The sequence below is a fragment of the Vanellus vanellus genome (assembly GCF_965231255.1).
Source record: "Vanellus vanellus genome assembly, chromosome: 9".
In the NCBI taxonomy this organism is placed as follows: Eukaryota; Metazoa; Chordata; class Aves; order Charadriiformes; family Charadriidae; genus Vanellus; species Vanellus vanellus.
The window spans coordinates 20684144-20709900 of record NC_138914.1 but is presented as its reverse complement, the minus strand read 5'-3'; the positions used below and the strand labels follow the sequence as shown (position 1 = coordinate 20709900).

General features: G+C 46.1%; 1 protein-coding gene across 1 annotated transcript in view; it reads right to left on the bottom strand.

Annotated features, from left to right (window-relative positions):
- Positions 1-25757, bottom strand: part of RAD54L2 (RAD54 like 2) — a gene marked incomplete at its 5' end in the record, with an annotated part of 44156 nt that overhangs the window by 5028 nt on the left and 13371 nt on the right. Inside the window, 14 exons of the mRNA XM_082487931.1 lie at positions 192-397; positions 742-841; positions 1868-1983; positions 2293-2411; positions 3038-3289; positions 3879-4056; positions 5533-5875; positions 6407-6603; positions 7888-8021; positions 8290-8472; positions 8951-9183; positions 9963-10094; positions 11681-11820; positions 13265-13463. Coding sequence (XP_082344057.1) covers positions 192-397; positions 742-841; positions 1868-1983; positions 2293-2411; positions 3038-3289; positions 3879-4056; positions 5533-5875; positions 6407-6603; positions 7888-8021; positions 8290-8472; positions 8951-9183; positions 9963-10094; positions 11681-11820; positions 13265-13463 — 2532 coding nt within the window. The remainder of the gene's footprint in view (positions 1-191; positions 398-741; positions 842-1867; positions 1984-2292; positions 2412-3037; positions 3290-3878; positions 4057-5532; positions 5876-6406; positions 6604-7887; positions 8022-8289; positions 8473-8950; positions 9184-9962; positions 10095-11680; positions 11821-13264; positions 13464-25757) is intronic.

Here is a 25757-nt window from a genome sequence, read left to right as displayed (position 1 = left end):
TTCTTACAGGGTCTTATGGCACCATCAATTCATAAATATCAAACATAGCCCTAAGATAACATGTCTGTCACTTCTTCGGCTGTTTGATTTTCAACCTTAAAAGAAAAAAAAGTTACAAAACCCACAGAAATGGGACTTGAAAGAGCCAAAAGAAGCACAAGCCAAGAGCAGAGCACCATATCCACACTTACCTGACATGCCTTGCTTGGAGATCTGACGGTCATAGATCTTCTTCTCAAGGGTGTAATCAGAAACCAGTCGGTAAATGTGGCACGGCTTCTTCTGCCCGTAGCGGTACACTCGGCACACGGCCTGGGCATCATGGCACGGGTTCCAAGAAGCATCAAACACCACCACTCTGTTTGCTCCAATGAGGTTGACACCCAAACACCCAGCACTGGAAATTAAAGGCAAATTTCAAATTGCTGCCTTGGCCAATTTACAAAGTTTCTAGGCAGGGACAGCAACCACAGCTAAGAGTCCATGAGGTGCCTATGGAAAGTTCCCTCCAGCCATACAGGCAACTTCAAACCCATGTTTGGTTTCTAAGACTGTTGTTAAGCTATTGCACAGGACTAAGGCTAAAATCCTACACCCCTGGGGAATTCTGAAGGAGATGGCACTATCATTCCATAGAGTCTTGAGAGCACACTACGAATGAATTTAAGAACTGAAAACCCATATGCATACAGAGCATCAGCCTGAGTCCTCCACTGCAGCCTTCTGCTCCAGCTAACTTACCGTGTGGACAAAAGGAAGAGCCAAACAGAGGTGTTGCTGGGGTCATTGAACTGGTTAATCAGTCGTTCCCTTTCTGAGGCAGAGGTGCTGCCATCCAGTCCTGAGAAGGAAATTAAGGACACATTTTAAAGCTCTATATGTTTGGAGTAATCCCATCAGAACAAAACCACTTCCCAAACACTGAGCTTAGGTGCTGGTTCCCAACCAATTTTATGTTGGGAACCAGCGCCAAGTCACACACTCCAGGACCTCAACTGGACCACTCTGTACCTCTAATTTGCCTAGCCAGGCAGGTGCAATGCAGCTAGCCAGGTTGGGATTTGTTCAACTGAAAGATCAAGCAAAATGTTACACAAGCTTGGCAAGGCCAAGACTGGGAGTGCTAACACATACCTAGCCCATAAGGCCCCAAAATTAGGTAAGACGGATAGCAAGCAAGGGCAGCAGGCCCAAAGGCCTCATGTATGCTTGAGGAACCAAGAGAAAGCAAAACTGTGAAAGCCTTTGGCAAAAACCCATAGACTGGATCTAAGCACAGGGAGTACTGGTGTAAAAGGAGCACAGGGGCGTATCATGTCTCTGTTCCTGGGCAACAGCTTGCTTCTGGCAGCTCTGCAAAAATCAGGAACACCATATCCACCATTCCTCTCAGTCCTGGCCTGTAAAGTAGCCACACAAAGCAACAACCCAAGCCAGAACAAGATTTAAAGCTGGGGAAGAGGGGAGGAGGGATTCACAGCCCCGAGCTAGTGAAAGCATTCCACAGTGATTCTGGTTTGGGAAGCAAGATCTAGAAAATAGCCAAACAGGAAGCAAAAAGTATCTTTTACAACCTAAAAAAAGCACTAGTGTCTAAGTTAAAGACATCTAACATGATGTAATATGAGTAATATGTCAAAAAGAGGATTTAGAAATTATTAGTTAGTTGCTATCAAATTGGCACTGTCTTCCCAAGCAACTGAAGTAAGAACAATCTGAACGAGATGTCATCAGAAGAATGCTTCAGAAGAGCATTTTCACACCCAGAAACAACTACAAGAAGATGACGGGTGACTTTCAGGAACTGGTCCGTCACAGAGGATCAAACACTGTCACACCAAAAGAGAAGAGGATTGGCTGTACTCACTGTAATAGTTGATGTTTCGGACCCAGTTGTGAACTCCTCCATCTGAGCCTGGAGGACTCGGCATTGGTCTCTTTGCCAAAAACTCTTCAATGACAGATAATGTGGACAAGCTCTGGCTGCAAAACCGAGATCTCTGTTCAGGAGAAAGCCCCCATAGCAGCAAAAGTGGAGTATCAGAACTCTTCCCCAACCGTGACAGCGCTGACAGTTGTCAAACCCTGATTTTGGCAGCACACCTCTCACTAGTAAACTTGATAGTGGCAGAAGTATAAAATCTATGGAGGAAAACCAGGATCTAATACAACAAAGGAGAAAAGGGGAACTGCCACACCACTCACCCCATGTAACAACCTCCTAGAACCAGGAGGGGTTCAACTACTCCAGCGTTTTGTGACTATAGGATCAGCTGTTGGATACTTGCTTACCTGAAGACCAAGATCTTGTCTCCAAGCTTCACACTTTCCTCAATTAGGTGGAACAGTAACACCATCTTGGGTGAGTTCTCCAAGACTCCCGTCTGGTAATCACACAAGATGTCTTTGGCCTACCGAGAAACGGGAGACATTACAGGTGGAGTTGCTCATTCCCTGTTTAGTTCAATAATCCTGTCTCAAGGTGAGAGAAATAAGTCATTGCAGAGAGGTTATATACATCCATAGCCAGGTCCAGGTGACAATGTTACTCTCAACTACTGCTGCTACCTCCCAATCCAGAAGCTCCAACTGACAGACTTCTTGTAGTATGCATGAATGAGCATCCCTCTTAACCTTTCATGACTTTCTACTCTATCTCAAGACCTCTCCTCCAGCCCACTAGATTTACCACCATCTTATCTAGATTAAACTTCACCCTAACACCTTTTTTTAGAATAACAAAGTCCACAGCCTTTTTGGTCAGATGAAAACAATGGTGTAAAAGAGAGTTGCCTGCACTCCAGCCTCATGAGTGTCCCAAAATCCCCACCCAGTGCCATGCAGACATGCTTGTCAAGATGCTATGTGGCAGAGAAAATGGATGACAAATCCCCAACACTTAAACAGAAGAGTCTTTTCTTTGCCATAGTTCAGAAAAAATGCCCTAACAAAAAGAGGTACAGTCTTTCAGAGTAAGTATCTAGTCTATGTTTATCACAACTCTCCAAATGAAGAGTTTTCCAGCAGTGGTACTCACCCACTCATAAGTAACGACCTGATTTGCTCTCTCCTGAAAGGGGTTGAAGCCAACACTCTGGAGGAACTTGCTATTGGTAGCTTCTCCAACTGGTGATGCCAAAGCATTACTCTCTGTTTTGACTTTAATTCCCTGAGGCTGGCAGCGGGAATTAGTACTTGCTGTGCCAAGGTCATCCACATCCAGATCCTGCTCGTTTGCCAGATTCTCCTTTTGCAGAGCTTCATACAACACATCTGGATGGTTCCAGATCTGAAGGAGTAAGAAATGAAAGTGGTTAGGCCTGCACTGGCCTGCTGCCCGCCAGTGATTGTGGACTGAAAGCCCCCACAGCTATTCAAAGGAAAGAACTAATGCTTTGATCACCTCATCACCATCCCCACATAGAACTAAAGGCACTGCAGAGAAAGCCAGTCTGACTGCATTAAGGTAGTGAAAACAGAAAACACGACCCTGCCATGACACAAGACACAAACCATCTCCTGACTTTAAAACTGCCAAATTCTTTCCTTGAGAACGAAATAAAGGCCACTATGCACCCTACACAGCACACACAGAGAAAGCTGCTTGTTTGCACTGCAGCAGGTAAATGGTTAAGGTATCAGCCCCGTACCCGTTCAGCCGATGGCTGCAGGTTTCTTGTACAAATTTGAACAAGACATTTAACATCGCTGCACCCCAGTTCTGGAAGCAGGGATAACAATTCTGCTGGGTCACTGCAGGGCACTCCAGGGAGAGAAGATGCGCCTGGCCAACCACACTTTTATCTCCTGTTTTCACTCATATTCCTGCCTTTCCCTTACATACTAGAGTATTTCTTTGCAGCTCCTCCACAACCTACCTTACAGCAGACACAGAAAGCCTTGAGTGGGTTCAGTCCCAGCCAGCCACTGTTGCCTGCATCGCGGAACCGGTTCATGAACTCCGTATAAAGAGCCCGCTGGATCTTTGAAAGACGTACCAAAATGACGTGTTCTTCCTTAGATGGCAGCTGAACCTTCAGCACGTTGTGGCCTCGCCTGTGGAGGAAATAAAGACAGAGAGATAAACAGAGGGAAGGGAATTTCCCAATCTGATCTCTCTGTCACTGCCTGTAGGATAAGATTTTGACTTCTTGCCCACCTGGCTGCAGGGACAAAGACCTCTAGCTGCATGCTTCTCTAATGCATGACACTTCCGAGATACTCTCCCTGCAGCCAAATACCAACTGTAAGCAGAATTACAGAGATCTCAAATGTTACAATCTTCTAGCACAGGTCACAGTGTTAAAAGGGTGATGAAAGTCCTGTTTTCCGTGGCAGCTGGAAAACAGAAATAAGAGCCAAGGTCTCTATTTAGCTCTGCCAATGACTAAGACACTCCATCCAAATCACTGGTCCAGCATCTTGGAACCCTCATCTAAGAAACAAAGCTGATTTGTTTCCAGAGTGGTAGAGACACTGTCACTTTTCATAACTGAGGGTTTGTGAAACACTTTCAGATCCTTGGGTAGAGAATGTCAGAAAGTGCACATCCAAATTAACTATTAAGGCATCAAAATAAACATGAAGTCACTCTGGCGCAGCTAGAGGCAGTGTTCTTCATTATCAGAGTTTGTGGTACCAAAGCAAACCAACTTTAGTTCTACACCCAAGGCAAAACAGAGCCATAAGGACCACTTTGCAGTTGACAGATTGAACAAACAGAGATTCTGAGAGAAATATGGAGCTGCTAACCTAAGGATCTTCTCTATGGTTTTCTCTGTATACTCAAGAAAGATAGATAAGGCACCTGTTTAAAACTCAAGCCTAAGAAGCTGGATTGACGGACCAAGGCCAGTTGTATGAGGTTCAACAAGGCCAAGTGCTGGGTCCTGCACTTGGGTCACAACAACCCCATGCAGCACTACAGGCTTGGGGAAGAGTGGCTGGAAAGCTGCCTGGTGGAAAAGGACCTGGGGGTGTTGGTCGACAGCCAGCTGAATACGAGTTGGCAGTGTGTCCAGGTGGCCAAGAAGGCCAACGGCATCCTAGCCTGTATCAGGAATAGTGTGGCCAGCAGGACCAGGGAAGTGATCGTCCCCCTGTATGTTGTAGCATAGGAAGTTGTAGCGAGGTGGGTGTCAGTCTCTTTTTCCAAGTAACAACTGATAGGATGAGAGGAAATGGTCTCAAGTTGCACCAGGGGAGGTTTAGATAGGATATTAGGAAAAATTTCTTCACCAAAAGGGTTGTCAAGCATTGGAGCAGGCTGCCCAGGGAAGCAGTTGAGTCACTGTCCCTGGAGATATTTAGAAGACGTGTAGATGGGGTGCTTAGGGACATGGTTTAGCGGTGGACTTGGTAGTGTTAGGTTAAGGGTTGGGCTCTATGATCTTAAGGGTCTTTTCCAACCTAAATGATTGTATGATTCTATAAGGCAGCATGATTAGCTGCACTCAGCAGACAAGCAGGCTAATTTGGGATGAAGAAGCTGTTTGCATGGACTACATTATTAAGAACTCCTTGTGGACTCACCGCTGCACAAAGCCTTCCAGCAGGCTATGCAGGACATGACTGCGATACCTCATGAGACGGACGTCTTGAGGGGTGCTGTCAATACACTGCCCATTCAGGATAGGGCGTTCAAACATGTTGCTGAATTCCTGCCGTGAGCCTAGAAAGTCAGGTCGGACAAAGTCTACCATGCACCAATACTCAATGAGGTTGTTCTGGAGTGGGTAGCCAGTCAGCACCACCCGCCGGCGGGAGCGGATGTTCTTCAGGGCCTGCGAAGTGCTGGCATGGCAGTTCTTTATCCGGTGTCCCTCATCACAAATAACCACATCTGGGCCAGGGCGAGACAAAGCTTTCTCAATCCCTGAGGACAAGGAACATTAAGTGTTAGTTAGAGATGAATAAGACAAAGTTCTGGTTTTATATGGGCACCAATGTCACCAAAAAAAAAAAAAAAAAAAAAGAGGGGTTGTTCTGAAAGACAAATAAAGCAGTATTCATGGGTGGCAGAGAGCAAGGTTGATTCAGGAAATAAAATGTAACTAGACACTAGCTCCGATTTAGCATAATGTGGTAATGATCAGACATGACTGTCCCTTGATTTCTGCTCAATGACCTGCATTGCATCAAGTTGGGTGTTTTGCATCAGATCACACCAGCAAGTGTCACACAGACAAATCCCCATGTTTGGTGTACTGCCTTCAATGCTTAGTTGCAGCTATTGCAAGACAAAGCTCAACAAGTTTCAGTCTCCGAAGACACAATCCTGCCCAGCAAAGTTTGAGCATATCAGGGATGCTAAAAGCAAGTTATAGGTTGTGTCCCTGTGCTGCCAGATCTGATAGCCAGCTGGACAACAGGATCACACTATCTCTCTCGAGGACTGGCCTCCCACCTTTCAGAAGCTCTTGCTGCCGGTCTTCCTCATCCAAGTCAATAATGACAGGTCCAGCTTGTTTCTTTGTTTTCTTCTTCCTGCCGGTGGCAAAGGACTTCTTCAGTGAGAGGAGACGGTACATCTCGTACCCCATCAGCAGCACACCACCTTCTATCACCCAGTCATTCACCACCTTCGCACGTGCAGCTGTTGTCCTGCAAAACAGACAAATCAACCAAATAAACTGTAAGCCTTATCTCCAGTGTCAGTTTGAACAACTGGAGTGGAGTGTGCTGAGAAAAAAAGAGACATTCAATTAAAGCACTTTCTCACATCAAACCAGAGAGAGGAATACAATGACATTTCTTTAGGAGACAATCTGGTACAGAGGAAAAGAAAAAAGCCTTTTATGTGCCATGGGTAGCAGGACTGAGAATGACAAATCCTTACAGGAACTGAGCTGTAGAAGTTTGTCATGTACAAAAGCACGCCAAACTTGAGAGCATCCTTTTTTAAAGAGATGTGGAGGAGACTGCCTCTGCAAAAACCATTTTCAGAATGAGCTGCTAACGTACGTGGTTGTAATCGTCTAGTCGCTTATCTCTTGTTGTCTTCTAATGCTAGTGTGCCTCAATTATTCCTTCCCTGCTAGCCTGCTCAGAATTGGTTCAGACCAAGACACTGTCCTCACTCAATCCTCCCAGAGCATGCCAGATCCCATCCAACAGTAAGCACGTGGCTGGAGTAGCATCAGCAGATTCAAAGTACATTCCACCCAGAAGGTAAAGACCTCAACGGACAAGTGTATGAACATAGCCGATGAACTGAGAGTTCCCTAGGATCACTACACTGTCCTGATCCATGCATGAAAAATGACCCAGAAAGCAGCAGAGATCCACAAGCCAAGAATACACTCCACACCAGGCTGTAACTGCAATCACTGATCTCTGCTTTCTGGACAAGGAAGCTTTGTACAACTTGTCAGAATCCCTCAAGGACAACACAATTCACAGAACATTACAGTGTTGGGTAGAGGAATCCCCAAGTGTGTGAAAATTCTGGGGGAAAAAAAACAACGCACATTTAAAATAAAGAGACACATGGTATGGGGGGCACATGCCTCAGGAATCCCAGGACTCTAACAGGACTAGCAGTGTACCACCAGAAACAAAACATAGCACTTCTGCTCCTCTCTGCAGAAGCAGCTCTGTCTCTGGAACCAGGTTCTTGATCTCACCATACACGGAAGAACAGAAAGGCGTGTCAGTAGTGTGAGAAGGAAGTGTAAGATATAAATATTGAATGAAAGAGACAGTAAACCTCTCACAGGTACCAAAATCCTCCCCGCAAGATGGCATCCACAACAAATGCACAGTGGGAAAGATCTGTGAGTTGAGGGCACAGAATTAGCCCAAATTAAACAGTCTGCAACAGCAGTTCTGGTAACAGTTCAATAAGATGCAGTCCAAGAGCTCAAAAGGGCTTTTACTGGCACCTACTTGTGTTCATCATTCAGGATATGAACTTTGAAGGTGCGGGGCTGGACCTCTTTGGAGTTATAATCAGCAGGAAGGTTTTCAGGTGCTGGGAGCCACATGTTGAATTCTGCTAGCCAGTTTTGGAGCGTATTCACCTGAAAAAGTTAGCCATGGAAGGATTAAAAACCCAATTGAGTCACTCCAGATTTTAAGAGCAAAAATGAGAATAGGGAATGACACTCAGCTGTGCCAAGACAGAAGGAGCAGACCACAGCATGCAAATTCAGGGATACAGGGAAGGAAAGAGGGAGAAGAGCAAGGGTATGATACAGCGTGACATGAAATGGGACTCTATTCAATCTTCTCTATGCAAGGAAGTAGTGCAAGGAAGCCCCTCAGCCAGCATTTCACATGGCTACTTACAGGTACAATGGCAAGAACAGTCTTTGCCTCCGTGTGCCGAAAAAGTACATCCAAGAAAGAGATGACCTGTATGGTCTTCCCCAGGCCCATGCTATGGGCTAAAATACACCCAAACCCACTGCTGGTTTTAAATCTCTCCAAGGACTCGACCAAGTTGTCATACAGGAATCGGATACCACCAATCTAGACAGAAAAGTAGAAAAGGTATTAGAATGGTGGAAGAAAAAACCCCAAGATAGATATGTATTTACAGAGTGGCAAGCCCATTAGGATTGCCTAAACCATGAAAATACAAGGGGAGGTTTCAAGCTCACTACAGTAATCTAATCTAGGGAAGGCTCAGAAAGTTTTAGATACTCACAAAACTTCCTGAGAATATAACAATAAATCAAAATTCATTTGTAGCCAGAGAATCTGAATTGGGGTTGATTAGTTTGTTTATAAATATAATTTTATTTTTAAAATGTTCATCTAAATATACAAAGGTCTGATGATAACAGTAGCCAAACTTATAGACAGACCTGGCCTTCCTTTAATTTGTCCTTATGACTTGAGTGTCCACAACAGCCACCACCACAACCAGACTGGTCACAGAGGTCACCAAAGAAGTTCTGCTGAGATTACAAAAATTCATTGCATTTTCAAGGCTAATAAACCTTACCTGATGAGGTTTTACTGCATGTGCAAGCTGGGGAGCCAGGAAAATGTCCTCCTCATTTGGTGGATGATTGATGTTGACAATGACTTGCCCCAGAGCATCTGACTGATTTAAGGCATCATTCACATGAGAGCCACTGCTCTCTTCACTGCCATCCTCCTCCCCTTCATTGCCAGAGTCACTGCTGTCCACAATTTGGAGGGAATCGTCCTCTCCTGAACTCAGCTCAATCACTTCTGTAAAGTAACCAAAACACAAAAGAATAAGGGCAAAGGTTAATTTGACATCTGAGGGGTTTATCATGCGGGGGGGGGGGGGGAATCTTATCAGTAAAATAGTGCTACCACCTTTTGCAATTCCGCACCGGCCTAATGACCTATTCTGAACAAGCAGGCACAATACAGGCACACGTCAGGCCCCTGAGATGAGCATATACAAGTGTGAGTTTCCCCAAGTTCCTCCATGTTTCAGAGAACATTAATGTGGGCTGGCCCAAACAAAAGAGACAGTTTCTGTATAAGTGTTTTACGTTCTCCTCCACACGTTCTCTTAATTGCCATACCCAGACAAGCATTTTATTTGTTGATATAGTCTCTAAGGACCACCAAGGAAATCAGGCAGAAGTACTGTACTGAAGTGGTATAAAGGAGTCGGGTTAGACCCATATGGGACAAGAGACACTAACCCCACTTTCAGATCTGAATACTTAGATGCTCCTTTTATGCACAGCAGATGATGCCACATTTCACGTAAGTATTCTTCAGCAGAGCACTGAGCAAAATTAAGTGTATTTATAAAGCAGAAATAAACACAAAAAGTGTGCCTGACAGGCCAAGTTATAAATGTCGGTTTAGGACTCAAAGGTGAGAACTGACCACATATTTGGAAACCAATAGGCCTAGAAAAATCGGAAGTTACTCACTACTGGAGCATCTGACTAGATGAAAACAGGAGGCTTGTGGCTAAATAAACAGTATATTGTGAGATGACCAGGCTGAGCTAATTGGTCACTTACCATCTTTAATGCTATTTTTTCCTTTAGCATCGTCCTCACTGCCACTGCTGGTACTATCTAGGCAGATCACTTCCTCAGCCAGGACCTGAGGGGGGAGCTGGGTAGCCTCTGCTGTTCTGAAAACGATGTCCTCTACAAACATAAATTACAAACAATAAGTAATTCATAATAATGGGGAAGGAGACAAAATTGTTCAGAAACCAGACAGTATTTCCTTCCACTTTTGCTCCAGTAACTTAGCCCTGGAATTTTCCATAACAGACTCTCACTGTCTAGCATACTGCTATGACTCAGCTTCCTGGGTCACAATCTCCTCCTTTCTCAATATGCCGAAACAATAGCCCATTGCTGATGGCACCCTCTCTATTGCATGCCCTGACTGGGGCACAGTGACCATGCAACATGCTAAAGCCCCCGGGTTTTTTTTCCTTCTTTTTTGGGGAGGTCTCAGAAGTAAAAGCTGTTTTTCATCCAGCAGAGAAAGTATCAACTGCTGAAGGGATGATAACTGCCCTTTGTTAGTAGTGACACTGTAATAATTATATCCCACATATCATAAACAACTTTTGCTGATCCAGACGGTTTGTTTTATGTATTGCCATGTGGGGAGAGGGGTTTGCTCAACAGGGCCAAATAAGTACCGCTGCAGTGACTCAGTGAGCAACGGTGTTCTGGGGCTCCAACCTACTCTGCAACAGTTAAAGTGTTTTAAATTGCTCTTATTCCTTCCCCCCCATGTAAAAATGTTTTGAACACTTGCACTTAAGGGAGAACATACATTTTTCTCAAGAGGGAAAGTCAACTCAAGAACTCCTTACCCCCGATACAACTTCCAACTGCACTTCTCTGCCATTTACACCAGTCTGAGAGGCTGTGCTATAAACTAGACCACTGAAATGATCCAGATTAGAAGAGAATGCAAGATGACATATTCACCGGAAGACATAACCATTTATACTGCCTGCTATTTCACTGCTTGCTGAAACATGCAAGAAAGGACAAGGTTACATCATGAATATATGTACACCCAGTCTATTGTTCCACTATCCCTAGTACCAGACCCATGCATTACCAGACCATTCACAGTACATATAAGATCCAGACCAAGGACATGGCATTTCTGTCAAGTCCGTTTGTTTAACCTTCCGTATCAGTTGGAAAGACAAGAGAGACCTGTTCCAGCATCCCGCTTGCACACAATTAACTTGTCCAAATATCTGCAATGAAAGTTACCTGGTACCTTTCACCATGCAGCCACAGCATCTTGATTTAGAACTAGTTCAGGAGTGGAACTGACTACACTGAACCAGTAAGCGGTTTGGAACTGTTGTTTCAAGAGTTTACACTTGAAAGTCCAAGCGTAGCATAGGCTCATAGAATAGTTTGGGTTGGAAAGGACCTTTAAAGGTCATCTAATCCAAACCCCCTGCAATGAGCGGGGACATCTTCAACTAGATCAGGTTGCTCAGAGCCCCGTCCAGCCTGACTTTGAATGTTTCCAGGGAGGGGGCGTCTACAGCCTCTCTGGGCAACCTGGGCCAGTGTTTCACCACCCTCGGCATAAAAAATTTCTTCTTTATATTCAGCCTGAATCTACCCTCTTTTAGTTTAAAACCATGTCCCCCTGTCCTATCACTGACAAGCATGGCACTACCTTCTTCTTCATTCAGCCTCTATCCTTAAAAATTTTGCTTTGGCTGGCATCTCCCTCTGCTTACCAGGAAGAAACTCTAGGGGTACGGTTGGGATAGTGGCTGGATAATCCTTCCGCTGCTGCTCTAACCGCTTCCTTCTCTCCAATTCTTCCTGCTGGGCTGCTTTTGTCACAGCTTCCAGTTGGTCCTCACGCAACAGCTTTCTGAACACAGGAGCAAACAGAGAAACATGATTTGGTTACACTCAAACAATTTCTTGCAAAAACCTGAATGGCTTTACAGCTGGCTCAAAAGGTGGCTGACAAGCTCCAGGTAGTCTGTCAGCTACACAGAGTAGGAACATCATCGCCAAAAGCTATAGTCAAATTCTAGACCCCATTTCAAGACTGTGCTTCCCAACTACAGGTAATACTACTATTACTTAAGGAAAAGACTAAAGTTTGACAGAATCAAAACAATGAAAGGAGGAAAAATGCGAGTGGGTAAGTATATACTTAAGCTAAGTTATCATAGACTAGTTCTTCTATCTGAAAGGATGTTATTTATTGCTATGCAGCTTATAAACAGAAAATATATGAAGTCATGCAAGGAAGATATATGGGAAGAAAAGGCATCAATTGCCCCACAAAAAGTCATCACCCTGATTCTCCTCTGATATAGTATTTTCAGGAACCAGGATTTCTAATGGCTTTAACAATTGTTTCAAAGGATGCTCTTAAAGCACCTTACTTCTACAGGTAATTTTCATTACTTTCAAAAGTTGTGTTTCCCCCACTTCAGTTTCACACGTGCAGCCCTGGAAATGAAAGCTCTTTTGCCAGAGGAGAGCGGCAGTACAAGCAGTGGTAAAATCCAGCTCCCTCAAACTAGCCTTTAAATCCACTCAACCCCACACTGCAGGGACGCCTCCTCCATCCTAATGAAGTCTCAGTTTCTAAGGCCTACTCAATGTTTATTCCTTCAGCGTTAAGAAAATCAATCTGCACAAGCTTAAATATGAACCAAAGACCACCAGCATGCTACATACAGGGCAAAAGAGCCACTTGCCACCACAGGAATTCCTGCTCCATTATGACTCCTCTGAGCACTTTAGAACCCCTTAAACAAAATTTCATAGTGAATTACCACCTCACAACCTGTCACAGAATATACGCGGTGACTTACACAATCAAACAATTACTGCTTTATAAAATTCAGAAGAAATTGATTTCCAGCATTTCAGCCACCAGTCACAGCATCAGCATTCCTGCCATCAAGTACCCAGGATAGTAGAGGGAAGGACTATATTTTAGGCTGTTTGCAATAGGATCCTCATCAGCAGATATCTGAAACTGGGCATTTACTTAATGGTGGTGCTGTTTTTCAATTACGTGTCTTAAAAGCCAGCAGCAAGTACACAGTTTTTGCAATATATTCCAAAACCAAATATTCACTCTTCTGAAATACCAAACAAGTCTGCACCCACATGCAGCACTCCAGTCTGAGATCATACTACTCCCACTGGTGAAATCCTAAGGTTTTGGAAAAGAAAAGCCATCTGGTTTGCCAGCAGTGGCAAAACATAGCTTAGGAGCAAAGTCCAGCGACTCCATTTTTACCCAAAAGGCTATATAGGACCCTGACCCTTTCTGTCCTGCTGCTCCTTACCTTATGTTCCTCCGCATGTGAGACGGTTTCTGAGCCCTCTTCTTTTTGGTGTCCTCAGAGGCCAGGCTCTTGTGCTGGTTCTGCAAGAGTCGCTCTGCCCGCTCACTCTGAGATGAGGTAGTTGAAGTAGAGCGCTGCCATTCTCCATCCTCCGCATGTTCAACATGGTCACCGCTGAACACGGCTTCCTGGGGTTGGTCTGAAAAGACAAGGAGGTAATGACATGAGACCAACTGTGCCAGGCTGGCAGCTGGCTTTTCATCAGGATTTGGGCTGAATGGGAACCAACAATCCCTATTCTCACTCGTTTGCAAGCATGTTTCTCTGAGGGTCAAAACTGGGGTTGTTTCCGACAGTGCCACTCTCAAAGTGTGTTAAGAAGTTTTATGGTGAAGGGTCTGTTCCCAGTGAAAGCCAAGACTAACACCACTCAACACAGCCCAAAAGTGTCCTGACAAGAAAACAAGGCAAAATTACTTCATTCCACACCGAGCACTTGCTGCCCCTAAGGGCCTGTTTTCCTACAGGAGCCCAACGAGCTCCAGTTAAAACAAGGAACTCAAAATCTATTTTTCTTTGTTTCACAACATTAAGTAGGGCAGAAATTTCCATTTATATGACACCTGTGTAACCATCTTCCAAGTTACCAGAACATACAATGCAAGAGGTTATCTGGTTCAAACACTGGGTCACGGCTTAGCAGGCAGCTCAGTGGTTTTATCACCAGGTTCCACTTTCATGATTTAAATGGTAACTTCTGGCAAGCTTTTTTGAAAACAAAAAGTAAGTGACAATACTCTTTCCACATTATAAACCACACACACTCCTTTTTCTCTACATTCTCCTATTTTCAGACTTGCATTAATGGGTGATTTCAGTCTTAAAGCACTACGTGAAATGACACCTTGTTCTATGTGACATTTTGCTCTTCAACAGGCTGCCAGTGACCAAGCTAATGCTTGTAGAACACAGAAAGGAAATGTTTCTGTTCAAAAGCTTCCCTTGAAGTAAACTGTTTCTGACAAGCCTTGTAATAGCTTCTTTGAAGCATCTTGTCCCCTTGTCTCAGGCTAAGAGATACCCTGAACCTCATCTCATAATCAGCTTTCTTGCCTATACTGTGTATCTGAGCTAATGACTGAACTGAAATGACACCTCGACAGAATGTTGAAGGAAAGAAAACATCAGCACAGAAGAATGTGGCAGATGAAGTAATACAGAACCAACAAGCATCACATTGTAACTCTGTGGGATCTGGAGACAAAGAGCATCCCTTCTCAAAAAGCTGGGAGCTTAAATGAAGGATGCTTCAGTACAACGTTGCCTTTACAGGCACCTCTACAGCTGCCACGTTAATACGCCTATTAAATTAACCTTACCAGCAATGTCACCTCTTAAAACTTCAGATGACAAGAATGAGATTCACACCTTGGTCAAAAGCACCAGTTTTGCAAGCTTCCCCTCCAGACAACCCATCAGTCCTGCCCCAGCATTTGCTTGAAGTCTATGTCAGAACCCATTTAGGACCTCAGGGCTCGCCCCACCACAGACCAATACCAGCAGAGCAGCTCAAACATTTCTGTGAACATCAGTCCCAGCAAGTCCCACACATACTAGAAAAACAGGTATCCACAACTAATGTGATGAAACAGAGCTCATGATGAACACAGGAAAGCAAAACCATAATTGCAAAGGGGTTTGCTGTTATAATCACAGTAGTCCTACTGCAGCCAAGGTCTTGGAGCCCTGTCCTCCCACCATGCCTCCTCAAACTTACAAGCTCAGACATCATGCATCACATTCACTCACAGAGAACTGTGCTGGGAATAAACCCAGTTTCCCAGGCTTCCCAGACAACAGCTCCGCTATTTGAGCTACAGACACATTTTGGTCACATCACCTGCAATTTTCCTGCACTGTTTCCTTCCCCCTACCCCTCTCGCCTCCTGGTTATACAACTAGATCAAAAGATTGGATGAAATAGGGCAAAGGGACACAGGGAGGCTGCACACGTGATCACATTCTCTGGGATGAGTCATTAAACCAGTGACTATCCCAGAGACAAACACTGCCATGGTTACACTGCTGCCATCTCACCCTGGGCCCAGGGGACCTTGACAAGGCATCAGAGAGCACGGTCATGCTTGTTTGGAAGAGGAAGCACTTTTCTCCCCACACCCCAGCAATTACCCACATCATCTCCTTCGGCAGCGACTCTGCCACCCGCACCGTGCCGGGAAAGGGTGGCTTCATGACGAGGGTGATGCTGACAAAATCCAAAGGCTCAGCAGCCCAAAGGTGAAGTCATTACGTGTCTCCTCTGTATGTTTTCATATTTGTTGTACAATCCCTACGTATACTCATTCCACCTCTGCATTCTACTTTTCTTTCCTCTTCCTCAGGTGTAATACAAGTTCTGGCGAGACATACACACAGCTGGATCAGACAGGTTTTTTTAAAAAGATAATTCTCATCTGAGCAGGAGCCTGAAGCCTAAAAATCTCATGATAAATTTGGCTCTGTACTGAGCACAGGCCCTCATCCACCACAGCCATGTCTGCTCAGGCTGGTGTTTGTCCTATCAATACAAGTTCTGAGGTGAGGAACACAATCTGTGCTTCAGCCCACGTTCCTGACACATATGCATCTAGATACTGAGATCTCTTCTACACTAGGGACATTACCAAACACGACACTGATTCAGCTGCAGTGGAATTCAGAGGACAGCCAGCTTCCCGAGGCTGGTCCCATCCTTGCCACTACGGTGAATAAAGCTGCTTCTCAAAAGCTTAACTAACACAATGATAAAATCACAACTCGCTTCCATCTAACCGTGCAATAGCTCTCACCACACCTGTGACACAAGCTGGCAGTTACTACCAGGAATTGTTTTGTTGCTGTTTTGTATTAAGACTCCTGATTGTGTACACTGCCTGAATCTTACCGCATATGAAAAGTGAGACTCCCCGCTGCAGCCATGTGGCTGCACTCCAGTGTGGTGAGCTCCATGCTGTGTAACTGGGACCCACACTGGGACGGAAATGCATTAAGAAACAATAACTACACACACAAAAACCTACTTTGTACAAGAACAGGTTCGGTCTTTGGGTTGAAGGGAGTGTGAGAACAGCCTCGCTGAACAGGTCCCATCAGGTAATCGATGGAATAATTCCTGCCCCAATTCTGCCAAGCCTACAACTACAACAGAAACGCAATTAGGGTTTTGTAACAGGAGCTCAACATGCTACTCTGACATGGCTATACAAGTAGCTTTTTACACAACACAAAAATTCGCCAGCCATGTTTGCATGTTGACAATTGCCTGATCATGCCTATGCTGTTAGCGCACTCTAGGAAGACCTGAGCAGTTATGCACCCTGCCTCAATGAGAAAAGCATTGCCACCAGCCCATGGGTAACAACCACGGGCATTGAGAATCAGCTGGAACACCAACTGCTGGGTTCACACCAGCTCTGTTGCACGGTTTGCACTGTTCTCACCAGAATAGGTACCAGATCTACAAAGACGGCCTCCTGAGGGTAGTGGTGACAGCATCAATGCAGACAGTGAGCTCTTCACGCAGCTGCTCCTTCAGGTGAGTTACAGCTGTCCCTTCGCCTGAGAGGTCCCCAAGCAGTTCCCACTGGTCCTCAGTTACGGACACCTGCACGCACCCAGGCACTCTGTCCTGCAAGGTACTCCGAATGCCGAGAGGGGCACAACTATCCTTTCTCATGCGCTTCACGGAGGTTTAAAATGTGCCCGCACTATCATAACCCAGTAGACTTGATTACAGCATGGCTCTGGTCCGCGCAGCAGACCAGCGGTTGCCAGTTTTCTTTGCTCGCTAAGCAGCAGCAACCACCGCCCCCAGCTGTACATATAAGCAGGGGGAGGTGTTTGGCTTCTTGACCGACACAGTTTAGAAGTCTCTGTAAGGAAAAGTCATGACTGCTCTGTATAACTGCTTCAGATGCTCCCTGTGGTGCGACTGCCAGAGCTGCCCCTAAATACCACACACAGGTGTGACTCATGATGCGCAACCGAGCAGAAGATGTGTCCCACAGTGGGGCCCTTCCTATTGCACCAAGCTTACAAAACTCACCTCATCACCTCCTCTTGAAAATACTCTCAAACTTCCCATAAAACAGCACGGGATACAGCCTGGAGAATATTCTCTAGCATCCTGGATTCAGCAGTGAATTGCTCTCGACACATCCAATCAGCTCTGCAAGGGGGCTCGGGTTGCTGTGAAGTGTCATGAAGCAGCAGGTACATTTCTTGGGGTGTGAGATTTCTGTAACTAACACAGACTTCTCCTGATACTGAGGTGTGTGGGAAACAGGGATATAGCTGCATCCAACCTCCAAGGTAGACCTCAGTAAGTCCAAGTGTCTGTGCACACACAAATGAACATCCACGGCTCTAGCAACAAGTCCAAAACTCCTAGGAGCATAGAAATTGCCATTCAGGATAAGACCCAAGGGTTCCCTACGTGAGGCTGTTGAACAAGAAGGTGCAAGAGACCCTCCCAGTACACAAAACACTGCGTCAGATGATTACTTCCTTGCCTCCTCAGTTACTAGCTGGCTAATGTGGCTAGCTAGAGGTTCATCCTCTCCTGGGAGGCCAACTTCTCTCTGCCAGGATAACTGAAATGACTCCAGGGAGGACATACCACCAAAAAACAGACACTTGTTTATTTCTAAAAAGATTTCACTATGGAAACTCAGGATACCGAACAGAAGTATCTTTCTGAGTCTTTTGGCATTATTTCCTACCTTAAAGACAGGGATGTGCACGCATGGTGAGGAAGGCAGCTGCATGCAGAGCAGCAAGGAGTTAATTCTTGCTTTGGGAGCTCTCTTTTGTCTTGCACAAAGAGCAAGGAGCAGTTAAATATTATTGCAGGCGTTCTGGGACCTTCCATGCAGTTTGTGGGCAACAGCTTGTCAGGGACTAGCTAGTACTAGCTAGTCCTACTACAGCCGGCACTGAGCTGTCAAAGCAAGAATGGGAGGAGCACTAAGGGATGGCACAAGAAAGACTAATTGCACAGCTCCAGCTGCAACACTCGCAGTCACTGACACACTGAACTACAACTCTGCCAAAGGCTAGAGAACTGACTCTGCAGAGCAAGCTTGACTGCAAAGGCACTGACAGTCTTGAAGATGTTCTCTGGGGTTATGCGATGTTTCCCAGTGCGCTGGGCACTGGAGAGGTTTGTAGGTGATGTCAAGAGTTCAGCTGTTGCATGAATGCCATGCAAGAAGGGAGGAGAGGTGTCTGCACAGAGCATCCTCTCACAGAGACGGCATTACAAAAACACTTGAGCACCCCAAGGCTGGAGGCAGGAAATTCCTTGTGAAACCCCTCAAGGACGGTGTAGGGGAAAGCACGGGTGCAGCTCAGGCTCCCTTCCTCCAGGCCCTACCTGCTGCAACACCCAGGAGAGCCAGAAAGCCCCCTTTGGGGGCTTGACATACATCGACCCCAGGAAAGGGGGGACAGAGGGGCACGCAGCCCTTCCGAGGACTCAAGGCTGTGGCTACTCCCTGCAGCTGCTATCAGGGCAGCTAATTAGCAGCAAGACTTTGCTCTCCTTGGAAAATAATCGAGCTCAGTCTTGGGAGGGAGGACGCTCCTCCCAGCCACAACTGCTTAACAAAGCCCTAATTATGTAAGGATTATATAAACCGGCACACCTACCCCCCCGTGCCCCAGCACCCGCTCGCCGGGGCCAGCATGCCGGGCGCCTCTGGGCCCTCTCCAGCCACCCACTTGCCGACAACATGAGAGATGCCGCCAAGCCAGGATCAGCCTTTTGTCTACACTAGTGTTTTCTGGCATGCACAGGGTACTCCCGTGCTCGTCTGGGTGCCCCTCCTGGATGTCCTCTTCTCGTCAGGGCCACGGCTGTGGGGAGCTCCCAAGAGGGTAGCCATGCCATGTGCCTCAGGCAGCAGGACCCACAGCTCCCAGCCCCTCTCTGCATGCCATCCCCGCTTGACTCCAACGGCTGCAATGGTTGGTGTCCTGCTGAGTCAGAGCCACCGTACTGCGAGACACACAGGCATCTTTCTGGCTGAGCCTGCCTGGCCCCAAAGCTTGCCTGCTCCCAGGGGAGGGCTCCCTCGCCTGTCAAACGGCACGTACATCACCTCCAACATCTTCATTCCCACTACTGATTTATCTAGGAGATAACCACCTCAGGTCTGTTGTTCATGCTTGTCACTGTAACCAGACACAGAGACTGTCATATTGGTATAACAAATAACTGCTTGAAGTCTGAGCAACACGTTTTTCATTTCTCTAGGTGTAAAGCGATCAGTCGCTGCGGGTTCAAGACGATACCTTGTGTGAAATCCGCAGACTGCTGGTGAGAGATGGCAGGCTGCCTCCGTCCTCAGCCCAGGACCAGAGGATGGAGGAGAGAGACGTGAAATGAGGTCTGAAAAAAACACCACCAGCACAGGCTCTGCGGGACAGAGTATGGGGAGGGAGCCAAACCAGGAACACACAAAATCCAAACCCATCTCCAGACTACTTCTGGGGCAGGAAATAAGCCCAAATAGATGGAAAACTTTAAAAGATAAATTGTAAGGCAGCACTGCCCTTCTTTTTTCCTTCAGAGGTCTTTCAGCGTATCACTTACTGATGAGGTTAAGCTGCAGAATAAAACCCCTTTCCTGGCCTGAAAGAATCCTTCAGGAGCAAAAGTGAAGGGCAGGAGAAAGGAAGGTACCACCCAAAAACCAAAGGGAAAAAGGAGGCCGCCAAGAAGCGCCGAGAGGCAAACTGGAACATCAAACAGCCAACTTCAGTGACAGACAATATATCTTCTAGCCCTGGGATTATGCAAGCAGAACCAGGCCCCAAATACCCAAGAGCTCTTGTTCTGGCCAGGCCTCAACGCTGCGGACGCCGAGACCCGGGTTACATAAACATCAAAGAGCACTTATACAACCCCTGTATGGCACGGGCTGGCAGCCACCGGCACCCGGCGCCAACGGTAGCTGCTCCGGCAGCCCCGTGCACGGGCAGCTGCACCCAGCCCCTCCGGGACCTCTCACAATCCCCCAAAACGCAGCCTGGGTGGGGTGTCCCTCGGGTCGTCCTGCCTCTCGCAGGAACCAGGGAGGAACAGCTGACGGTTACACGGGAGCACCGGGCTGTCTCGTGTCCATTTCCAGCTCTGATACGCTGAAAGGAGGGTTGTGAAATTTCAAATCAAACATTTTTTTAGTGCTCTGAGATGGCAAGAACCGGAGAAATGCGTAACGCTGCTACCTGGCATCCCTCTTCTAGATATAGAATCAAAATTGCTTTTCCCAATAAAAGCTCTCAAACCTAAAACGTAAACTGCCTCCTCCTCACGAGCTGCCCCCCCCCGCGCAGACACTGTGGGCACTAGCCAAGAGAGGGAAACAAAGCCAGGAAACGCACCCGCGAAGGTGGCGAACACGGCAGGGATGGGTTATGTTTGTCCTTTAGCCGGGGGTGTGCGAGAGCAACCGAGTTACATAAAACCACTGCACCAGAGTCAGGAAGCATTTCAGGCTCAAGTGCTGGGAAGTTTTCAACAAGCTGCAGGCAGGAGGGAACCGAAACCTCCCCTTTCTGATTATCCCAGTTAACTAGTAATCCAGAGTTTTGTCAGACAGATTACAAAAATCACCAGAGGGATCTAAACCACAAGGATTTAACCATCAGACCTTATTTATCTTCACAATAGTTCAAAAACGTGACCAAAAAAAAAACCAATCTGCTGTAATTTATAAAGGTGGATAAATACTGATTTAGGTAACAAAGATAAATTTCACCTCCCAACTTCAGAAAATAGATGCATATTGGGGGCTTGACATGTTCCCAGCACAGCGAATCCAGCTGGCTGCTCCAGTGGCTCTTCTAGGGATAAATATCAGGGACTAAGAAAGGAGGACGAGCAGGGGAGCCGCGTCGTGCATTATGCAATGATTACATAAGCACCAGTTTACACTAGGTAGCTGGGAGCTGTGGTATGAGCTTTATACCAGGATACCCTCAGAGCAACGAGAAACAACAAAGAAGGGATTATTGCTGCCACACGCTTCCAAGGCCACCAAAATGGCAAACAAACAACAAGCACAAACCGAACTTTAATCTCTGCCTCAAGCCCTCACCAGAGTTTCGTTCAGGACCTGTTAACAGGGAGGGGGGGAGAAGACAGCTGATACTCCTAATTTAAAAGAGCAGCATGGGAAATAATCCCAGCGTAAAGCATCCTGCGGTATCTGAGTGCTCCTTTGCTGCTGCTTATGATGGCAATGGTGTACAAGAGGAGAGATTTCAAAATTATACCTGGCATTTGCACACTAGTTCAGTGTCAAAGGGCTTCACAAGCATGACACGGTCCTCACAATAACCTGTGAAACACCTTCCTGTCCATCTTGCAGAGGAGGAAACTAAGGCAAAGAAATCAGGTAGGCATCAGTGCTGAGTAACTCACAAGTTTTTGGCTCCCTGTCCTATGCTCCGATCAACAGGCTCTCTTTCCTCTCCCTAAATATAATTTCCCACTTGGAAAAACAAAACATAGCTGTGGATTTTTTTAGAACTGTAACAAAGCACAGAACTTCAGCTGCATTCCCTTTCTCTGCTTCAGTCTCTAAAGTAATTTCAGAGGAATTTTCAAGGACTCCGTTTAATGAGGGAGGCATCGCTTGGGAGAAAAATGCAAATTGTTGAGTTTGAGCCTGTGTGCCACCACATTCCACTGGCACTTCTCCCATCAAGTGCAGCCAGAAAAGTGACCGAGAGCACTGGAGAAAGCTAGTAAGATCAGGATGAAACACCATCACTCCAAGAACAATCTGTTTCTATTCTTCCTTTTCAAAATATTGGTGCTGCTTTGTGCGCTGCTAAAGGAGTTTGACAAAGTGCTGCAAAGTTGTTCATGGCAATCAGACTCTCACAAATTGAAGCCACGATGTCACAAGGACACCCCCATCCAAAATACATAACACCCCAAAAGCTAAGCACGTTACAGACTGGAAAAAACCCAAGCACCAGTTCTTTCATAAGGTTGCTAAAATTACAATTACCTCTACGGTCAAAAAAGATGCATATGTGCATATGGTGAGGAGATATTTAAATAAGAGGCTCTTTAAATAAGAGATATTTTTCTTGCAGAGCAATGGGGGGATAGGTAGTGTACTGCAACAAACCGTGATTTACTAGCTGGTAGGTGTTATCACAAAAATAATGAAAATCCTCTCTAACTTTCCAGAAACATTTATAAAACACTAAACAGATAGCACAGCACTGCATATACAAGCGCTTGCTGCTCTGAAGACCTCAAAGAAGTGTCCAGGCACCTGGAATGAGAAAAAAAGCACATAAACCAGAGAGGAAAGGAAACACTGACGAGTGGTTGAAGCACAAAGGCAGGGAAGAACACCATGTGTCAGTTCTGCCCTAGACTCACACTGTGACCTTGTGCAGTTTTATCATCCTCTCTGGGGACAAGAAGTCTATGGAGAAGCGGGATGGACATGCTTTTGGATCTACCAGCCACAGCACAACACATCAGATCAGTTACAAATGCTTCCTCAAAGAGAGATAATTTTCCCATTGGTAGAGCAGACTGTGATAAACCTTGCAACAGACTTTATAACTTGATGATCAATGCTGTACGAGGAGGAGTTCATTTGCACTCTTGCTCTCTTACGTTTGTACCAATGACCCCAAAATATCTTTCCACCCAAATTTTTTGGAAGGCCTCTAACCTTGCATTCTTCCTCCACCTATGACCTACAGTCTCCTTTCCAAAAGTGTCTTCCCCTCCCTGTCTTCTCTTTTTATACCTATTATCTAGACTGAGTTACATAAGCCACTTGTATCACCCAGATTCCTCATTTATCCAAACTCATTTTGTATCATAATTCCTTTCCCTTCTCAGTTCACAGTCTCCCAGAATTAGCTTCTTTGTCCTGCCATCACAACCAGAGAAATAAGAAAGCAAGAAAAGATGGATTTTTTCTTTTTCCACTAGAGTTCACCCCTCCCACTAATGGACAACAAAAACTCCTCATGAAGACCACACTGCACTGGACTCCTATAATGAACCAGGAACCCAGAGCTGGAACCCCTGGGGACCATTTTTGACCGGCTATTAAGCTCATAGCATGAACTTTAGAGGTATTTGCCACGTGAACAAGGTGGAAGAAGTTTCACATCCCCGAGTACCTGATCTCAAAGTAACAAGTTAAATTCTTCAAATCTGAACAAAATCTGAACAAAGTTTTTTCTCCACCACAAAACGGCCTCCCACCAGCAAGCAAACTAAGTGGCAGACATCCCAAAATTGTAAACTCATGTTAGGGTTTCACCAGCATCTCCCACATCTTCCATTTGATTGGGGGCGGGGGGAGCCAAGTAGCTCTTAGTCTATTAGGCACTAATTAGGGGATCTGGAGCAAACACCAACAGCTCTGCCTGCTGCCCGGTCAGCAAGTCACCAAATATTTCAAAAGAAGCTCTAAAAACTCTTATTGAATAGGATGTTGGGGGAAAGTATACACAAAAAGTTCAAGGGGGTGGGGGAGAGGACATTGGATATAAAATCGCACTGATATTAACAACTGCCTCCTCTCTTGCTAAAAATTACTTTTGCAGCATTACAGTATGACAGCAGCAGAAACAATAACAGCCAGACCCAGAACATTGCATCACCAAAGTCTTCAGAACTAAAGGCACAAAGAAAGAAAGAGCCTCCTTCTTATATTCCCTCCATCAAACAAACAGGCACTGCAAGATTCTGAAAATTCAACCATTGCCATTCCTGCCCAGTAGGTAGCAAATTAAAACCTGAGCCCCACAGAAGAGTCTCAGTTCCTGATGCACTTTGCTAGCCACTGAGTAGGGTGCTCCAGCACAGGGGTGGCAGAATGAATGGTCCGTAACAGGAAAGCAAGAGGGAAAAGAAAATGCAGGGGAGGGTGGAAAAATCAACCCACAAAAAAACCAACCTGTGTCCTACCTGGAAACTGCTGAGACTCATCCAAGAGTAACATGCTGCTCAGTGCACTGAGGCAAGACCTCTGCCCCCACACTTGGTTCAATGTGGCCACACGCTCTCAGCCCTTCTGCTATTCTTGTCTCAGTCTTCAGGACAAAAGTTTCCAGTCACTCCCGACAACTCCTTATCTCTGCCCGCAGCCCAGCGAGCACTAAATCCACTCTCACTGGCTGTTCAGTTTGCAAGCGGGAAATGCCTCCTGATAAAACAGTCCAGAGTACAGCAGGGAAACCTGCCCTTAAGGTTTCTGAAAATAACTTTGGTAAATAGCTCCTAGTGCTTGAATCCACCCAGCCAGTGTGACGGGAATCAGAACGCATATATCCTCCCTGCACCCAGCCGAGACGGACCAGGGTCACTCTTATATAACGAGTTAAATATGCCTCGTGTTCAGCCTAAATAAAAATTGTCACTATCTCCTCCCCTGCTCGGAGAGTCACACAACACAGCCCTGCCTGAGGTAGCTGCTACTCCACTGGGGACCGATGCCTGGAGCTGCGCTGCCCAACCGGTTTGGCTTCGGTACGTGTTCCCGATCAGCGGGAGCAACCTCAGTTACGCCCGGGAAAAGGGAGTTTTAAAAGAGAGAAGAGCAGGGAGGCTGAGTGGGTGTGTATGGGGGAGGTCTCTCTCCTCTCTCTCGAGCGGCAGAGCTGCATGCCGTTCGGATCAGATCCCATTCACGCAGCCCGTGATCCAGTTCAACTAGTGGCAGAGACCAAGACTGAGAATAAAATAAAAATCCTTACATAACCATTCCGGCTCCGGCGGGGCCCCGCGCAAGGGGAATCCCAACAGACAACAGGACGATCAAAGCAGGGGACATGCAGGACCATAACCCCTCTTCCAAGTTTCACAGCACAAAAGGAAAAGAGGGGGGGGAAATCAGTTGCAAAAAGAAGTACAGCCTTTTTGGCTTTGAAAATAATCTTGGTATCTGTGATTTTATGACCTATTTGCATGATGCCTGCTAATTTCCAAGAAATCCTGACAACTGAGACTGAAATCTGAGCAATTCCTGGGAACCTAGTAACCTGTTTGCACAGTAATAGGTGAAAGAGCATCCCGTAGTTCACTTCGTTAAATCAGCAGCTGGTACAGCACCTCTAGTCTGCAGAAGGCTTTCAGCGTAGCAAAGAGACTATGAATGAGACTTCCCAGTTTTTAGGAAGCAATCTTTCAGAATTTGTGGAGTGCAAGCTTATTCGAAGCGAGCCTTCCTCCCCATCATCCATCTGCACCAGAAGGACAGGTATGGGCGAGCATAAGTAAGTATAGGAGAGAATAAGTACTTTAAAGCTGCGGTTGAACCCCTAAAGGCTAACCATCATGCCTGGTCTCCTATGGTGCTACAGAGACTTTTTCCATGCCTGGTTCCCTTCACAGGCATACCCAATGCCAGTAACAAACAGCAAACCCGGGCTGATAGACACG